General features: G+C 39.6%; 4 protein-coding genes across 7 annotated transcripts; 2 read left to right on the top strand and 2 right to left on the bottom strand.

The window, feature by feature from the left end:
* Nucleotides 1–405: 405 nt before the first annotated feature.
* ebo (ellipsoid body open) lies at nt 406–5,401 on the bottom strand. Its single transcript, XM_066284447.1, has 16 exons — nt 5,253–5,401; nt 4,927–5,133; nt 4,645–4,842; nt 4,404–4,587; nt 4,111–4,352; nt 3,572–4,060; nt 3,424–3,516; nt 3,199–3,370; nt 2,664–2,808; nt 2,376–2,613; nt 2,023–2,319; nt 1,803–1,969; nt 1,554–1,748; nt 1,170–1,398; nt 876–1,112; nt 406–825 (listed from the first exon to the last, which is right to left on the bottom strand). The coding sequence occupies exons 1-16, from the start codon at nt 5,253–5,255 to the stop codon at nt 748–750; spliced, it is 3,174 nt and encodes a 1,057-aa protein (XP_066140544.1). The 5' UTR covers nt 5,256–5,401; the 3' UTR covers nt 406–747.
* Nucleotides 5,402–5,729: 328 nt separating this feature from the next.
* Nucleotides 5,730–6,505, top strand: ND-PDSW (NADH dehydrogenase (ubiquinone) PDSW subunit). Its single transcript, XM_066283825.1, has 4 exons — nt 5,730–5,900; nt 5,953–6,088; nt 6,137–6,276; nt 6,326–6,505. Exons 1-4 carry the CDS (start codon nt 5,813–5,815, stop codon nt 6,448–6,450), a joined length of 489 nt encoding a protein of 162 aa, XP_066139922.1. The 5' UTR covers nt 5,730–5,812; the 3' UTR covers nt 6,451–6,505.
* A 42-nt stretch (nt 6,506–6,547) lies between these two features.
* Nucleotides 6,548–14,561, bottom strand: Marf1 (meiosis regulator and mRNA stability factor 1-like protein). 4 transcript variants are annotated; one of them, XM_066283794.1, is made up of 22 exons: nt 14,237–14,561; nt 13,944–14,182; nt 13,742–13,896; nt 13,550–13,685; nt 13,317–13,492; nt 12,154–12,233; nt 11,944–12,104; nt 11,510–11,782; nt 11,320–11,457; nt 11,067–11,267; nt 10,822–11,016; nt 10,599–10,765; nt 10,145–10,320; nt 9,874–10,091; nt 9,491–9,814; nt 9,277–9,432; nt 8,754–9,185; nt 8,435–8,702; nt 8,245–8,375; nt 8,136–8,186; nt 7,715–7,892; nt 6,548–7,469 (listed from the first exon to the last, which is right to left on the bottom strand). In XM_066283794.1, exons 1-22 carry the CDS (start codon nt 14,418–14,420, stop codon nt 7,318–7,320), a joined length of 4,191 nt encoding a protein of 1,396 aa, XP_066139891.1. In that variant the 5' UTR covers nt 14,421–14,561; the 3' UTR covers nt 6,548–7,317. The 4 variants fall into 4 exon arrangements, with proteins under 4 accessions (XP_066139891.1, XP_066139893.1, XP_066139892.1 ...); XM_066283796.1 differs by lacking the exons at nt 13,317–13,492; nt 13,550–13,685; nt 13,742–13,896; nt 13,944–14,182; nt 14,237–14,561 and adding an exon at nt 12,577–12,742 and having other exon boundaries at nt 12,157–12,233; XM_066283795.1 differs by lacking the exons at nt 13,317–13,492; nt 13,550–13,685; nt 13,742–13,896; nt 13,944–14,182; nt 14,237–14,561 and adding an exon at nt 12,577–12,741.
* A 223-nt stretch (nt 14,562–14,784) lies between these two features.
* On the top strand, nt 14,785–18,380 carry ND-75 (NADH dehydrogenase (ubiquinone) 75 kDa subunit). Its single transcript, XM_066283800.1, has 12 exons — nt 14,785–14,930; nt 15,098–15,276; nt 15,564–15,705; nt 15,773–15,932; nt 15,986–16,128; nt 16,188–16,455; nt 16,508–16,653; nt 16,707–16,953; nt 17,118–17,424; nt 17,483–17,624; nt 17,676–17,986; nt 18,039–18,380. Exons 2-12 carry the CDS (start codon nt 15,106–15,108, stop codon nt 18,186–18,188), a joined length of 2,187 nt encoding a protein of 728 aa, XP_066139897.1. The 5' UTR covers nt 14,785–14,930; nt 15,098–15,105; the 3' UTR covers nt 18,189–18,380.
* Nucleotides 18,381–18,455: the final 75 nt, after the last annotated feature.

The raw sequence follows: 18,455 nt of genomic DNA, 5'->3' as shown, positions 1-18,455 counted from the left end.
TTTTGCGGGAAAAAAATTGCCTCCCGGACTAATACAAGTGACATAGGTGGCTTCAAAACGCACAATCCAATCTGCCGCAACGCGTCTCGTGTTAAAGTTATTATTGAGAATCGGGCTTGCTGTATAGTAATTTCCGCACTTTTAAATTGGTCTCCAGATTCTAAGCACATTTCACGTATTTCTTGGATTCCTGTTTACTACCGAACAAGCTGCTCGAATCACCCCGTATTTGTGTATTACGCTTGCAGCGCCTCTAACGTTAAATTCACCAAGCAGGCTTCAAGGCTGAAGAAATCTGATAGTGCGTGGGAAAACGCAATTTTTTCACCACTTACCGTTGTCGCCCAACACTGCGGCCTCTTCCGCCCTTCTCTGCGCAGGAGAAACTCAGTAAAACTTCATAAGCAGCATTACGCTTTTTCGATTTTATATCAAATACAACGTTACAAACATTACACAAAAATTGAGCGATCACAAGTCTTAAATAGTACATACTTACATTCAAAATCGGTAGTACCTTCGCGGTACCGGATTTTTAGCATTATACGACTGTACAAAAAAACCTATTTCTTGCTCTATCCCGCATATGCGGCAGGGAATTGTAGGATCACAATAATTATTGGTTTTATCGAAGAAAAAAAAAACAATGTATAATTGTGTGTGCTTCAACCTATGAATTTGTCCCAAGCACAAGCAAAGCATAATTAAATAAAAATAAGTAAGACACCCCGCAATTAAGGAGTATTTTCACGTGCTATTGCACATTCTAATATGCTGGAAATCCAATGCGAAGCTTTGCAGGTGCTGCATAAAAGATGGCACATCCTAAAAGAGGAGCAGTTAATAAAATACACGAAAAAACACATACAACATACTCGATCATTGTGGGCGTTAAAGTGACTTGCTAACATTTCGCAATCAGCAGCAGAGAGACCCTCCAAGTTCCGGATATACTGAGGAAGGAATGTGTTGAAGAAACCTTGAAAATCTACCTCTGCCATATTATACACCGCAAACACTATGTCTTCATTGCAAAGGCCCTGTCTCTTGTATAAAAGCGTGTTTAATAACATGCGCAGCAGCTCCGGCAGAAGATGAGATCGAAAAATGCCCTAAAGGTTTTATTGAGGGGATATGTTAGGCGCACAAAGACTGTACGAAAAAACTACCTTGTAAAATAGCTTTTTGTTGTGATTAAGCTCTTGCAAACTGAGCAAACTTTGCCTGAAAATGTTGAGGTCGTCCAGGAGCAAGGCTTCTCCGAAGACCTTGAGGACGGCGAGGAGTTGTTCAGGCCTTCGAGGGACGTCAGGGCCTGTTTCGTCCTCGTTACAGCCAGGGGAGAAGCCCATCATCACTTGCGAGTTGTAGAAGTACAGCCAGTGGAAGTTCAGTATGCTGGGAGGAAGTATAATATGTGTAAAAAGTAATTAATATTCTGAAAGAACTGAAATAGCCCTACGTTGAGAACCATCATTGAAGCTAGATACAATATCGAACGGATAAATCCGGCCGTATAATTATAACTGGAATTGACAGAATTTCTCTCTTACCTGTACAGCAGCTCTAAAAACGTAACAAATACATCTGGTTTTTCCGCCGCCTGCGCCAGTAACAAGGGATATATGTTCTCCATGCACAACTGCAAAATCTCCGGCAGAAAAGTCTTATTGGTGGACTCCCTGACTACCATGCAAAAAATGTCCAGCAGCTGCTGCACCCCTGATAAATTCTGCGTTTGTTGCTCACTGAAACGCAACCGCAAACTCTCAAAACTTCTTCACTCATTAGTTTCAACTGACCTCACTGCCACTTGAAAAAATATCGCCATCGCGGTCTTCGTAAATTCCATACCAATCTGCGATTGCAAGTTCTTTAAAACTGAAATGAAAAACCTCGAAAAGAGCGAATAAACCTCCGAGTATTTTACATAGACCGGAAACAGCAGCAGGGCATGGTCCAGTGTGGGCTGAAAACTAATTTTCTCATCACCCGAATTAAATAACGTCTAAATTGACAGACTTTTATGGCGCTGGTCAACTCTTTCCTAGCTCCCAAGGGATACCCCCTGCAGTATTCAATCATATGCGATAAAGCCGGCAAAACACCTTCCACCGTGGCCCTGACCTTGGCCTCTAAGCTGCTGGGAGTCAAATCCCGAAAATCCCTGGTTATCTCGTTGAAAAATATTCCTATTAGTAGCTTGTAGCGTTGCAAAGTCTCTTGATCGAAAGCCTTTAGGTGCTTCAATAGAATTTCGCATATTGCCGAGAAGATTGCGTTGGAAATATCCGGGGAGCTAAATTTTAATCTAGGAATCTGCCAGGAATTTAAAAGGGGAAAGATTAAGAAAAATTAAAAAATTCAATGCTCACTTCTTGTATAAAAGCTGCGACAGCACTATGTTTCAATGGAGACAAATTATTGGGCCTCCTAGAGAGCTCTAGAATTAGCAGAGCCGCAGATAAAGAAATCTGCGTAGGCACTTTGTCCCCGTCGCTTAAAATTGGCAGTAAAATCCGAAGAAACACATCCGCGTTTGTTGCATAAGGCTGTCCTCGGGTCTCCATCCAATTAAGCCAAGTTCTCATGGAGGCCAGCAGCTCGGTATGTCTGTGAAATTTCCGCTAGAATTGAGGTTTTGCGGTCTTAAGCGAACTTACACATCAACGAAACTCTGGTTTAGCTTCTCGTTGTTAAATCGAAGGAGGTATGACTTAATTTTCTTGTAGCTCGAGGCACTTTTGAGGGTGTTCTCCAATAGACTGTATATTGTTGGAGTGGCAGTTCGGTCAATGGCTTCGCTCTCTGTGGGTTTTTATAAAGAATTTATTACGTTCGTAACTTGTTCAAAGTAAATATTAAAAACTACAGTTTTCGTCAAAATTAATATCAAATTTACTGTTTTCAAAAATTGTCCTTCGCCATTATGATCAGATATTTAGAAAAATTATTTTATTAGTGCTGAGAGTGTCGAATTCAAAGTAGTTGAAGAACATTTCACTGTTCCACTTCCACACTGTTTTCTGTTTAAAGTGCAACTTTTAATTTTTATTTCAGAGCAAACAATTTAATTTCCGCGCTTTCGCCATTTTAACCAGAAAGGTTGCTTGAAGATTACGGTTCTCATAAAAATATATACTAAAACTACCTTTGAGTGTATATTTTCATGAAAATCGTAACCTACTTTTACCTTACCATTAAGATAAAAATGGTGCGCTAAACTAGCTAAGGCAAACGTCAACGTCGCATAATCTCTAAGAACGTAAGCGAGTTTCTCAGTCTCTGCGTTATTTGAAGTGCTCAACCAAACTTCTGAACACTTTTCCAACTCCCGGTATTCTGAATTATACAAATTCCAGGAGCTTACCTGCAACAAAAAAAGAATGATAATAGTATAATATTGCTGGGGAAAAATCTTACAATTTGATTAAACATATCCAAAGGGGCAAACTCGGCCGCTTGTGAAATGAGCTCAACAGAGGCGTGCAGAAAGTACTGCCATTCAGTCTTGTTCTAAAAAGAAAAAAAAACAGAAAATTGCAGAAATCTAATACGAATTACGACCTACATCCTCATCTGTGTCTGCAAGGTTGACTTCAACAAGCTGGCAAAAGTTGTAGTTAAATTGGACTTTTTTAATTAAGGCACTGCCTAAGCCTAAAAATACTTCGGAATATTTTTGTGCATTGTTGGACTTGATCTGTTTAAAAAATGCAGACCAAACGCTCAAGCAGCGCACAAAGCACATGATATTCGTTAAATGCATGGAATACTGGAAAAACATGGAAAGAAACTCCACGGAGCTGAAAGAAGGGTCCAGCTCGAATCTCCATAAGTGCTGTTCGATTAGCAACACGAGTAACTCGCACAATTTCATGACAAACAATTCATCAGTGCTCTCTATCCTGTTTGAAGTGCAGCTCGTAATATTCCTTAGCAACTCCACCACATAACTATATATCTCTCGAAAAAACGCCTCTGAACCGGGAGGACTACATTTTCTATAGAAGATTTCATTTATTGTCGATATGGCACTGACACACAGGTCGTCGTCATCCTAAAAACCCCCATTGTACTCTCTGCAAAGCTTGCTGGAAAGAAACAAACCTGGGAGTAGGTAGAGAAATTTGTAAAACTAAATATGGCCCTGATTAGCTTCCTGGGTACCTGCTCAACTGGAACCCAAGTGAATAGAAATTGCACAGTCACCAGGGCCTCCTTGCCCAAGACTTTAACATCGGGTCGAAATTCGGCTGATGATATATGGCTGGCCAATGGGGCCTCGATAGCGGAATGACTTGTAGGTGAGGGAGGGGGTGTTGCAGTGGCAGTGTGCTTTGATTTTGTGCCTATTAAGTCCTCCTTAGCGCAAGCAAGTTAATGATTGTTTTAATACTCACTGACACTCTCTAAAATACTGGTTAGTAGCTCAAAAACCATAGGAATGTAGTTGTGAAGTAGGCGAGTAATTTCTTTCTTTCTAATTGTGCTTGAGAAAGTAGCGTTCAAACCCGCAAATTCTTCACAGGCAGTTTTAAGTAAAATCAGTCCTGTTAGTTGATTAGAATCTTCTGATTTTAAGAGCTAAAAATGTTTGCTTTTTGTTAATCTGCACCAGTTTTGGTTCAGATGTTAACCCACCTGTAGGACGCATTCAAAGAAAGTTGGATACCGAGAGGGCCAATCAATTTTTGCAATGTCAACTAAGAGTTTTGCATACTTATTCCTCAAGAAATTTGGAACATTATTAGTTTTAAATATCAAATTAGATTGCAGTACTGATTTAATTTCCTCTTGCTCAGACCACTCAATTTTAGACCACTGTTGGTTTATCACAGACTAAAACCAAATCAATATTGAATTATTTCGAAACATAAGAAGTTTAAAGTCTTTGGTGTATGTAACAGCATAGAGCTGACTTACTTCCAAAGTTTGCAAGGCAAACATGGTCACATAATGACTAGAAGTGTGCGTAATGAAATAAAGACATAGCTTTCCAAGATTGGGAACTGCCTTAATAGCAGACAAATGCACTTCAATTTCATGTTTCCTTACATTGCTAGTGTATGGGCTGAAAAATTCCTCGAAGAGGCTCTCGATTGCTACTAGCGACCCATCGCCGTTAAAGTCCTGAGAGAAAAACGGGGCTGTTTTAATGACAAGTGTTCATGAAAAGGGGGATGGATCGTGGAGGTGTTTCTCTGGTAAATTTTTAAGTTGAAGGCGTAAGGAGCGTACAGAGTACTCACCATAATGAGGAGGTTAGTATGTAGGGATTAACATTACATGAAACTAGAATTAAAAAGCCTTTTTTGAAATTTTCGCGTTAAGAAATTCAAAATTAGTTTATTATTTTTTTGTTGACATTTGGGTGGTCGTAGTTCAGTCGTTTCGATTGATGAAGTGCGCGTGTGCGGCAGCTGATCATCATAATAGAAACGTCAAAATTGTTGAAATTCTTCGTAATAACTCGAAAAGTTTTAAAATGACGTCAAAGGATTATTTATGACATTAAATTAAAATAAAATTCAACTTCAAATTGTTCAATTAAAAATAGTTTTAATTATTGTCTTCAATATTTAATGACGTATATTTTCAATAATAATCTGATTAATGAACTGAAATACCGAAAACTCCAATTTGCAGAGTTTCGAGATAATCTGATGACGTAATAGTCATTAATTTTGACTTCTTCCTTAAAAACCGAACGACATTGACAAAGCCCAACTTCACTTATATTATCTTACGTCATTTTTCAATATTTTGGGGCCCCCTTTTCTTTAAATTTTCCACAACAAAATCTCGAAAAATGACCGAAAGAGAACCACGAAATGCTTTTGAGAGCTTCTTTAGAGCTATAGGAAGGAGCATAGACGGCCCCACCACCTGGGTTAAAGGTAGTTTATCCTAACCTTATAATTATGTAATTTCTAACCTGGATCACTCCAGAGAAGGTGGTAGAACCCAACCAGCAGCACTACCCTTGGTATCACCAGAAATTCAGAAGAGTAGCCACTATAGATCAATGTTATACAGATGATGTTGTTTGCATCTATGAGGCCGAAGCACAGTATAGACGGGACAGGTATTGAGTCAAGTCATAGCGGCCCAAGCATTAATAAAGCGGTTTTAGACATGTGGATTCGGAAATTCTGGCCATATTAAAAGATCGTTATGAGGATTGTTGTTTGTATGAAAAACCTGATCAAAAAAAAATGTGTGCCCCTCTATTGCAGGCTTATAATAACGCTACTACCAACTGGTTTATTAAATGTAAGTCAATGAGTTTTATTATAGAAGATATATATGTATATATTTTTAGATGGAGATATGGGTGCACTGCATGATGCTAAAACTGCCTTTATGAAGCAAAAGCATAGAATGATCTGGGAGCGTCGGCATGGGCCAGTGGGCACTGGTATGAAAAAAGACACTGCCACAGAGTAATAGATATGTTACTTGAATCAAGTCTAGTAGTAATTAAATTGTTCTTTTATTAAAACGAGTTTCCTTTGTTATCAAAAAAGGTTAATAAAACGCTGCATTCACATAAAAATACTCTTAATATTGGCTTCATTCAACAAACAATTGCATAAGTACTTCTTATTTTATTTCCGGCGCGAAATATTTAAAATCCTATTTAAGCACCTTTCAAAATCCTAAAATTTAATTAAGTATCAAAAAGTTTGTCATAGATAAAATAGCTTATATAAAAATGTAAAAGAAGATTACATATTATACATACAAAAGGGGCTTAAGTGAATGACACAAACATAAATATACAACAAAGATAGATGTGATGCTGACGAGCCGAATCGTTTTACCATAATTCAGAACAGCAAATCTCAAAGAACCTCTATAATTGCTCATATAAATTAATGCAGAATCATAAGTCAAACTTTGATAATCCAATAGATACAATCAAATCGGATTAGAATATTCGATATGGTAAAAATTCGACTTTAATAATAATAACAATAATGACTCCCTAAAATTACATAAAAAAATGACCAGGAATGTTTTCGTGAAAGTCTTTTTTCGCTTAGGAGGTATCACGAGATCAAGAATCAACGGGAAATTTGGATCCGCAAAAACGGGCGTTAGTTTGAACAAAAAAAAAATTCAAGGCAAACTCAAAAATATTACTATTTTTCGTATTAAACCTGCCTTTCTCGTGAGGTTACTGCCCATTTGCAGGTTCAAATCTCCTCGGTGCCTCAAGTTAACTACACAGAAGACTAAATTTAACAATAAAACTACTTCAGATTTTTTAAAGAGTAAAATGCGCTTATTGTACGGAACACTTTGTGCGGTTTATTTGAAATTGAGAAAGGTGCCGTAGAGAGGCTTCTTTCTGATCGCTCCAGTATTGCGAGCTCTCGACGAGAAAGACTCTAACTCGTTATCAGATGGAGAGTTATCTAGCATGATGTTTACACCGGAATCGCCACTATCGTCTGCTCCGGCTGTTGAGAAAAGCAAAGTTTTATAAATGAAAGAAAAGAGAGTACTAAATCTGTTTTTGTTGCAACAGAAAGATTAGAAATTTGCCTAAAAATTATATCGATATAAAGCGCATTCGCCAGAATGTTCAGAATTACATTTGTCATATTTCAACCTTTAAAATTTGTTTCTTTTGTGCGATTTTGGAATCAAATCTCAACAGGGCAGGTAGCTAGATCACGACTGAACCTTTGATTATAAAAATTACCTTTAGGTATAAGTTTGTTCGGCAGAGGCAACTCGTGAGGCTCCGGGGCCAAAACCTGCGTGGACATGGGCCATGGACTATTTTCGATAGCCATCAGCTGCTTAGCAGGAGATATTAAATTCTCTGATTGGCCTAGCAGGGTATGGTCTATTGTAATTGGCATGTTAATGGAAAAATTCTAAAAATTACGTTATTTGGTTAGCTTGACATGTTTTCACCAGTTTAATAAAAATATAAGCAGTAGCGGGTTCGGGAGAATTCTTTAGAAGAGCCGTATGTGTATTGAATAATCAAAGAAACGTGTCCCTCGCCCCAAACGTGGGGAGACGGTTTGGAGCCTTATCTTGTGCTCCCTCTCCGGCCCGCCAATTAATTCGAATATTAAAGACAGTGCGGTACTTGTAAAGACACGTAAACTTACCACTGCAGGTTCTCCGAACTTCGCGGGACTGCCCCACCACACAGCTGAACTCTAAAAGCCATATAAATCCGTTAAAAAAACGCATACAGAACCAAACGTTTTTACTCACAGGACTGGGTGGAGTGTCAGGCTTCGGCGGCGAGTATTTCTTAACCATCCCCAATCCACCCTCAGCCACACTGGGCATCAACCATTGATCCTCCGCCTCCAAATTATCGGCGCACTTAAATGCTATATGTTCTGCAACAAATTTTCTTTTGTAAATCGACCCTGATTAATTTACGTTATTTTTGAACCACCTTGCAGATTCCGGCTTAGGACCACCACGCTTTTTTTCTTGCTGCCCTTAACGTAAAACATCAAGTTGAATTTATTGTAAAATTCGTTGACGGTGTTGATATTGAAACTGGAGAGTTTCAATGGTTTGCTGTAGTACTCTTCATAGAGACACTCCAATTGATTGAACTCCAGTGATCCATTGTGAGCGCATATTACGAAATAGAGCTGCGCGGCCAGCACATAGAGGGAAGTCAGAGAGATGAAATCGGTGTTGTTCATGGTTGACAGCTACAAAGAGACCATTATTTCAAGGATTACAGTATCATGAAATATCTATACGGATATGATATTGGAGATGCTCCTCAAAGATTCAATGGTGAAATTGTTGTTGTAACACTGCCGGTATTCATATCGGAAGCTGTTCAAGTCCTTGACGTGGGGTGGACAGAGCAGGAGCGCCCAACAGCGCACCCGTAGAATATTCGGCGAGGTGTCCATTTCGACGGTGCGCAGTAATGAACCAGCATTACTATGGACCACCTCCGCATATTCAGACATCTTGTCCACCAATTCCTCCAATGTTTGGCACTGATACCCCTCCAAGTTGAGTGGATAGCCGAATTCCTTCATGTACAACACCGGCAGATCGTTCAGAGTTAAGTTGCAGTTCCCGGCGTTTCGGATCACTTGCAGTACTTGAGAGCTGAGAATTTTCAGGGACTGTTCTAAGGTTAAACTCACGATCCGTTCTCCGTCCGGAAGCTCTTTAATCTATGGCAAATATATTGCGTAAATGTAACGTAAATCTCGAAGGAGATGCACATCTTGATAATATATTAACATAACGAAATATTCTTCTTGCCTCTACAATATCAGGTATGGCTTCAAACAGCTCAATTAATTTGGCGAAGCCGTAATCGGACACCTTACATTGATGGCCGAAATGATGATGATACGAAGGTACGAACTTATTGAATAGCATGGTGGAATTAGAAGTGTGCCTCAACAGATCTATCACCTGCAAATTTCCATTGAAAATCCTGGAAATAAACTCGTTTTTCTCACGTCTCACGCACCTCTTTTGCGAACTGCTTGGTTCTGGCAACCTCATCAGCTGTCTGTTCTCTTTTCGGTACGCAGATAAATACTCCCTCCTCATCTCTGGTTATGGCCACAGTATTCTCGGGAATTTCGCACAGCAGATCCTCCAAGCTGCATAGACCATACTCTACGGGGTTAAAGGGCTTGTTAAGTGCCTTTTCGTAAGCGCTCGCAAATTCGTAAACGGCGATCTGTTTGTTGGGTTGCACTTTCAAGACTCGGAGCAAATCTGATGTGAAACGACGCACTTGGGCTGAATGGGTGAGGGTTATAATACGCCTGTAGCTATCGCCCATAATCTAGGGAAATACTAAGTGTTTATTATCCTCTTGGTAAAGTACGATAAGTTTGCTCCTACTTGGACCACATGAGAAATAGACTCCAGCAAATCTAAGAGTCTGGTGTAGCCGTAATCGGCAACGCGGCATTGCCGCCCAAAATGATGGTGATAGGCTGGTATGAACTTGGTGAGCAATATCTGGCATTTGTCCATGTTTTTAAGCAAATCTACAACCTCTCTGCATAGAAGATTAACATTGGGGGCCAAAGGTAAAGCCACAGATTTGAGCACTTGTTCTGAAAATAGAACAAAAGTTTACAATGTCCTCAAGTTTCCTAGATTTTATCACCATCTGCGTTCTCTTCAATGGGTTTCACCTCGTGCTGGATGACTTTGATGCTCTTGTTGGGACCCACCAGCTTGATTTCGACGTTCGGAATGCAGGTGATCAGGTGCTCCAAAGGTACTCCGCTGTTGTGTACTGGGAGGTGTTCTTGGAACACTTGTTCGTAGCAGGTTTGGAAGCTGAGATTTGAGAGAAGAATTCTTGATATTCTTCATACAGTGAATGGACTTAAGAAAAAAGTTATTTGCAAATTTTACAATTATTTCTCAATACACCTCTGTCCACTTAAAATAAACAAAAATCGCACGACGCCCTCGATAGGGCTTTTCAAGGTTCTTTCATTTTGCTTATCTTTATTCTATTGCGGCATTGCTTCATGTGTTGGCAAACAGCTGACAGTTTTCAGCAACCTCTTTCCGATCTGTTTTGGCAAAACGAAACGTACACTGTGACTCACCTGAGAAGGGGCATGGACCCGAAGTGGATATTCAACAATGTCATCAGTTTGGTAGCGAACATGGACAAGGAAACAATAACGTTCGGAATAATCGGAGAGTTCAGCTCGCACCAACCGATATTTTGCATATTTTTCGGGCAATGGATCACGCAATGCGGCACCATAGCCTAAAAACACACACACAACTTAAAGAAACACCGCAATGCAACCTGTAAAATCCTACTTGAGGTAAAGTGCTGTTAACAGGGCTCATCCTTATGGCGTCGGCGGTTAGAGAAATAGCTCTGGACCCCCTTTCATCTTTGATTCGCACAACGTCCTTCAACTTATTCACCTCGGAAACTGACACCGTGCAGAGATAACGAGACTCCAGAAGTTCCATGAACTTAAAGAGGGGCATTCGCTTATCAGGAGCGTCCTAAGGACCGACATTGATTCAAACTGTTCGTTAACATTTGGACTGATTACTTGTAAAATGCTGATAACCATGACTTTAAGCTGCTCAGGAGTAGGAGAATTGTTCTCCTCATAGGCGATAGAGATGCGCTTGTGGCCCAACTTCTGTCTGTGCAGATGCGAGATGATGAGTTGGGCTTCTTGCTGGCTACCAACTTTCAGGTTAGCCACGGGCGTGCCGTCAGGCTGAAGAACCACGTTCAGGCTCAAGACCTGCAGCAAAGGTATCAAAACCGGGATGTGACACGATAATGAAAGGTTTTACCATGGCGTATTCTTTAATCATATTCATAAGAAGTCTGCGAAGCTCCTTGATTTGCATGGTGGGATCTAGGTTAGTAATGTTGAGTTCTGTGGGCTGGTTGACTTGAGGCTTTGAACCAGATTCAGAAGAGATGTATCCCTAAGAAAATTGGCAATTAAAACCCCTCAATGCTTCATTGCACATTACAAACTTTTCCATCACTGTCGCTAAATTCTGAACTTCCGCTTGTCCCCCGGATGCGTCCGTAAGGGAGGTGAAGGGCGCTGGCCCCTAAATTCAATTGATCCTGAGGGGTGCTCTGTCTACTGCTCGACGGAGTCCTGCGATTGACAAAGCTGTTCTGGTACTGCTCAGTGCTTATTTCCATGGGAGAAACGTTTTGGCCGCTTCCGAACGATGGGGACAGGCCCATTTTGCCTATGGGGCGGAATTTGGCAGCGGCGGCTATTGACAAGGAATTGTCCTGTAGGGGAGTAGAGACGGGGATTTTAGAGATATAGTGCGCTTTTCTTGGTGGAGAACACCCAGAGCCAGTCCAAACTTGTGGAACCAGAACGGTGTTCCGAATGGTAACAACATCAATGGAAAAATTAAAAGAGAAAAGCGAAATTGAGAGATTGCTACCTGAAGAAGCTTCCTGTTAGAAGAAGGATAAGTATATGCGTTGATCTGCCGGTTTTCAAAGCCTGGAGGCGGTGCAGAGCTGCCATATTGATGTTGATAGCTACCGGCGCGTTGTGGCTGCTGCTGGAAAGCCTCTCTGACATCCCCTTTAACTTTTTGACCTTCGAAGAAAAAGCGTTGAAAATCATTTATACCCAGAAAACGACTTACCACTGTAGCTCCTTACTGAGGGTGCTAGAACCTTAATTTTCTGGCCAAACAAGTCTTCGCCTTGGATACGCTTTTGAGCTCTGCAAAAGGAAGAAAAGAACGAAATTGAGAGACTCGCAGAATTTTTTCTACCGCATGTTCTGCATTAATAAGTATGGCGAATTGCACTGCAAAAAACTTCCATGGGACTATGGTAGTCAGTGTTTGAAGAGTAACGCCTCACGACGCGTCCTGCAGGCTGATATACTGTAGCGAGAGGTCTTGCTTCCAAAAATTAAAAAAAGGACGGGTAGTCCGCCTTGAAAGCATTAAAATCCATCATAAAAATGGTTCAGCATCATTATGAGAAGTCCGCGTGGCTACACATAACCGGTGACTAACGATTTATATATATTTGGAGGAATAAAAAGCGAGATTTCATACCTGCGACTTTTATCATACGGCTTAAAATTCGCCATAATTTCGTAACTTGGCGATTCGGAAGGTTATTGGAAAATCGAAATTCACCTAATAGGCAATTCAATACAAATTTAGGCACATTTTAACGTGGTTTTAGCACGATCACTGACTTTATTCGACCTTTCTGTAGTCGAAACGATTTTTTCCGGTGCGGCAAAAAACGCCATGAGGAATGTCGATTTAGTATTTGTTCAATCGAAAAAAGCAAAGCGGGAATTTTAAACATACATTTCAGCAGGTATTCATCAGAAATGCAGATATGTATAGAAGCTAATAATGATCATGCGAATTGCGGCTTCAGCACAGAAGTATACGGTCCCAGTTCTGTGCTGAATGCGTGCAGAAATACACCCTCTATTACAGACCACTAACGGCAGTTTTCAAACTCCAATATGCACAGTGTAACATATCATCATGGAGATACTTCAGGAGACGATAATACTCTGCAAAATAATAAAAAAATGATTATACATCAACGGTCAAAACCACATCACATTCAATATACAGTGTGCCAAAGTTGCCTAAAAAATGTTATACTTTATCTCCGGTAATAATAAACGGATCTATTAGCATTTTTTAATTATGCAGAGTGCTATCGCTTTCTGAAATATCTCCATGATGACATGTTACTACCTAGATGCTCAATTAAACCAAATATAAACACAATTCCTGAGCCCTAATGGACACACACACAGTAAACTCACCTGAGGGCCAAATCAAAATTTCCGAATCTAAAACAGGCAATACCCTCCTCTGCCACAAATTCAGCGCATTTGCCCCCGCAATTGTTAGTCAAGTATTGCAGTCTATTTCTCACTTTACCCTTATCAATATGTTTGGGTAAATTCACTATTGTCAAGAAGAAATAAGTGTTGACTTCCTGAATGAAATTCTAAAGTTAGCAACAGCTCAATACCCCTTTGATCTAATTTCTTACCCCCGCTTTTTGCGAGTAATTTAAAGGCAAGTTTTGGGTCAATGTAGTAAACGAGTGGTGTTCATTTGCACATGAAATCAGGGCATTGGCTACATTAACATTGTGGACTAGTATCACCCGAATTTTCTTGCAGTACCTTCAATAATTATAAACTCTAGTTTGAGGCTTTTGTAGTTAAGTGATTTAGCTAACCTGAGATCAAACAAATCAGAGGCAAAATTAATGTCACCAGAAATTAAAACTACAGCTGAAGGAGCTGGATGGAGCTCAGCAAACCGCCTTAAAAACTGCCTGAGTTTCTCGTCTGCAGCGTTTTTTGAGGTAGACGCTACATGTATTAAATTTACCTAATTGCAAAGATTAAAATTCGGCAAAAATGGTTTATGAAACCTACCTGAGAATCATGCAAATCTTGAATGATATGTGGGGCTTCTCTTTTAACATCACAAACAACAACAAACTCAGACTCTCGATAATCTTCTAAAAATACTTCTCTGATCCTCTGCACTACTGCAGCAGGACTTTTCATCTTAGGCACCGGCACATTCTCTATGTCCCAAAATATCCCCATAGAGGGTAATCTTTGCACAAGCCCTGTTGTTTTACGCGCCTTTTTCTTACCCGCATTTGATACTACAAGACACAACTAAGAAAATGCCTTTTCAAATAGATGAATACAGGTAGTACCAGAATTGAGATAGGTGGTTGAACTTTCGTCTGAATGTGGGAAGGAGTTGAAGAAATTGTTTGCGCTTAGGACTAGTCTTGGAGGGTACTTGATTCTACGTCTGCGGCCCCCTGTGCAGTCGGATAAGTTCAGGGTATCGAAATTGAGGGAAATATCACTGGAGTCTGAGTTTTGAGAAGTCATAATTCTATTGATGTGACGTTAATATAGGAAGCGGCTTATCATATTTAGTCAATAATAAATAGGATGACAAGGATAAGATAATATGTTATGAGGCATTTTAAATCAATTAAAAATTATTTAAAATTATTTTAATAAACAATACAATCTTAACAATGAGGTTAGGTGAAGTAGATTGTTAATTGTTTTTTTTATTCAAAGATGGCGGGAAAGTTATAGGAAAAAAATTCTGAATTAAAATTAAATAAGTATAAATTTATTCACCAGGACATTAAATTGAAAAAAATATCATTCAAGATGACCTCATAATCTTATTCATTTATTTACCATTTTTTTTCTTAATAAACTTAGATCATACAAATACCAATTTGCGACTATCGCCGCTGCCATTTTTTTAATCTAAAAAGATCCTCAAACCTGTCAAATCCATTACAACTGTCAACCAGATGTCTGATTTTGTCGCAATTTTTTAATAATAAATTCCAGTAAACCGCTTGAATCGCCCAAAAAGAGGTATTTTCTCCCTAAAACACCAATACATCCCTTAAGAATTACATAAAACGTTCATCCCTATTGACATAACAAACACCCTTTTCATTTTAGATTCTGACAGTGTTATGTAATTTCTTTTTAACCTATGATAGTGCCTCTTCTCACCTACAGGTAGAGTGTGTTTTTAGATAGAAATATGTTGCGTACTGCCTTGGGGAAGGTCCTAACGGGGAGCCAAGTCAGTCCCAAACATGTGGCTGTAGTGTCAAGGGCTGCCAGCACTCAACCACCTAAAAAACCTGAACAGGTCGAAGTATTTATCGATGATATCCCAGTTAAAGTTGATCCTGGAACTACAGTATTACAGGTGATTGTCGGTTTTATAATACAAAGCTGTAACGTATTTAGTTCTGGTTCAGTTTCTAAGTTAATGTTTATTTATTTCCAAATTCACTGTTTGTTGAATGAAAACATTTTATGATTATCCATTTTTGCCCCTTGTTTTGTTAAATTTTAGTTAGTGTGTGCACTGCAATGTTGCCTTCAAGACTTTATCTCAAGACACTCCACACCAATTTATTTAAATGTATATTTATTAAAAAATATAAACTCTTAAATTTTGGTTGCTGTTTCTCTTAAGAGACTTCATTTTAGGCTGCTGCATTGGTGGGGGTAGAAATTCCCCGATTTTGCTATCATGAAAGACTAGCTGTAGCTGGAAATTGTCGGATGTGTCTAGTTGAAGTGGAAAAGAGCCCCAAGCCTGTAGCAGCATGTGCCATGCCTGTAATGAAGGGTAAGTTTTTTAAAAAGTTTATCCACCTGTGCAACTCCAATTTTCTACTTATTTTATTATATCTTAGGTTGGCGTATTAAAACCAATTCTGAAATGACAAAAAAAGCTCGGGAAGGAATTATGGAGTTTCTGCTTGTTAACCACCCCTTAGATTGTCCCATTTGTGATCAAGGGGGCGAATGCGATTTGCAGGACCAAAGTATGGCTTTTGGGTCAGATAGATCCAGGTTTGTTCTTCCTTTCCACTGATTCCCATCACATTATTTTATTTGAATTGTAGATTTGTAGATATAGATCATACAGGAAAACGTGCGGTTGAAGACAAGGACCTGGGTCCATTGATCAAAACCATCATGACTAGATGTATTCATTGTACAAGATGCATTAGGTTTGCCTCAGAGGTTGCTGGAGTAGATGATTTAGGTGAGAATCCAATTTAACCTAACCTGAATTAACAAATATTTTTATAATTTCTTATGTAGGCACCACTGGACGAGGAAACGATATGCAAATAGGCACTTATGTGGAGAAAATGTTCCTTTCAGAACTCTCTGGAAATGTAATAGATTTATGCCCAGTGGGAGCCTTGACAAGCAAACCTTATAGTTTCACTGCTCGGCCTTGGGAAATTCGCAAAATCGATTCAATTGACGTCTTGGACGCTGTGGGATCCAACATAGTTGTGTCCTCCCGAACTGGAGAAGTGATGAGAATCATGCCCAGAGTTAATGAGGAGATCAACGAGGAATGGTTAGTTTTTTTAAGAGAGTGATAAATAGGCGCATTTTTCTTAAATTTACAGGATTGCAGACAAATCCCGGTTCTCATATGATGGTCTTAAAAGGCAAAGATTGGTAACACCAATGCTGAAAGATAATAAAGGAGAGCTTAAGCCTGTGGATTGGGAAGCAGCACTTTTGACAGTTGCCAAGCAGATCAAAAACGCTGGTAAGGTGCATTTTACTTATGACTGTATTAGTTTTTATAGAAGGGTAATGAAGGATCTAGCATTGGAGCTGTGGCAGGAGGTCTGGCAGATGCAGAAGTGTTAGTGGCTGTCAAGGACTTTTTAAACAGACTGGGTTCAGAGGCTTTATGCACTGAACATACCTTCCCCATGGATGGATCTGGCACTGACTTGCGCTCTAGTTATTTACTCAATAACGGCATAGCAGGAGCTGAAGACGCTGATTTTGTGTTGCTTGTGGGTACTAATCCTAGGTTTGAAGCTCCTCTCTTGAATTCCCGGTAAGGATCCAACAAAATACTTAACTGATACCAGAATTACGTTAATTTATATTCATGAAATGTACGTCTGCATGGTCACTTCACACTGTATTGAAGATAAACTTGTAGCTCTTAGAAGGCAAAAGAATATTCATAAAAACTTATGTCTTTTTGTTCATTTGAAGACTGCGAAAGGCTTATGTGCACAATGAATTGGACGCAGCTTTAATCGGCCCCAAAGTGGATCTCCGGTACAATTACACACATTTAGGCAATAGTCCCAGTATCTTACAACAATTAACCGGCGGTCAGCACGATATTTGTAAGAAATTGCAGTCCGCCAAAAAACCATTGATTATCGTCGGTTCTGAGGTGTTGGAAAGACCGGATGGAAGTGCTATTTTGGCCGCTGCTCAGAAACTATCGGCGAGCGCAAGACCTCAAGAAGAGAGCTGGAAAGTGTTGAATATTCTTCATAAAGTGGCGAGTCAAGTACGTTGAAATTTTCTTAAATACGTGCATAACAAAGTTATTTATTGTGCATCTTTAGGTCGCAGCTTTAGACATTGGTTACAGTCCAGGAGTGAACAAAATCAGAGAATTAAACCCGAAAGTATTATTTCTTCTGGGGGCTGACGAGGGAGCCATCGAAAAATCCGATTTATCAAACGATACTTTCGTAATCTATTTAGGTACGACTAAAGCTAATCCTTGATGTGTACTTCATCAAAATTCTTATTCAGGACATCATGGAGACCATGGAGCTTCAGTAGCCGATGCCATTTTGCCTGGAGCAGCTTATACGGAGAAACAGGCCACTTATGTCAACACTGAAGGCAGGGCGCAGCAAACTTTGGCAGCAGTAGCTCCTCCCGGAAGGGCCAGAGACGACTGGAAAATCATAAGGGCCCTTTCGGAGATTGTAGGAGCCAAATTACCTTACGACAATATGAATGAAATTCGCGGTAGATTGGAGGAAGTGGCTCCGCATTTGATACGATATGGTGAAGCCGAGAATGCTAATTTCTTCAAGCAGGCACAGGAATTGGCTAAGGTGAGGTTTGTCTTATTTTAAAGGTTGTAAAGAGATCAGTTTTTGGTTTCAGAGTATCAAAACTCAGTTGGATAGTGCTCCATTTGATGTGAAACTGAAAGAGCTTTCTGACTATTTTATGACCGACTCGATCAGTCGGGCTTCGCCGACGATGGCGAAGTGTGTGCAGGCAGTGCTCAAACAAAAGCAGTCCAAGTTTTAAGAGATTTTAGTGATAAATTAGATTAATTTTTTGGGAATAATAACTTTGTAAGCGAACTGTCTTTGCTTTGCCCTTGAATTACGACTCTCCAGTGCTTAGAGATAGGTATCAGCTATCCTTTCGTTATTTTTTTTTATTTTAAGTTGTATATTAGTATTTTAGTAAGTAAACGGTTACATTATAAATACGAAATTGAGTTTAAGTTCAAATTTATTGCGAATTAAGAATAGATCGAAAACTCTTGGCGATGGTTCGTTGGGTTGCATA

The sequence above is a fragment of the Euwallacea fornicatus genome, chromosome 7 (assembly GCF_040115645.1).
Source record: "Euwallacea fornicatus isolate EFF26 chromosome 7, ASM4011564v1, whole genome shotgun sequence".
NCBI lineage: Eukaryota > Metazoa > Arthropoda > Insecta > Coleoptera > Curculionidae > Euwallacea > Euwallacea fornicatus.
This window is presented reverse-complemented; position numbering and strand designations above follow the sequence as displayed.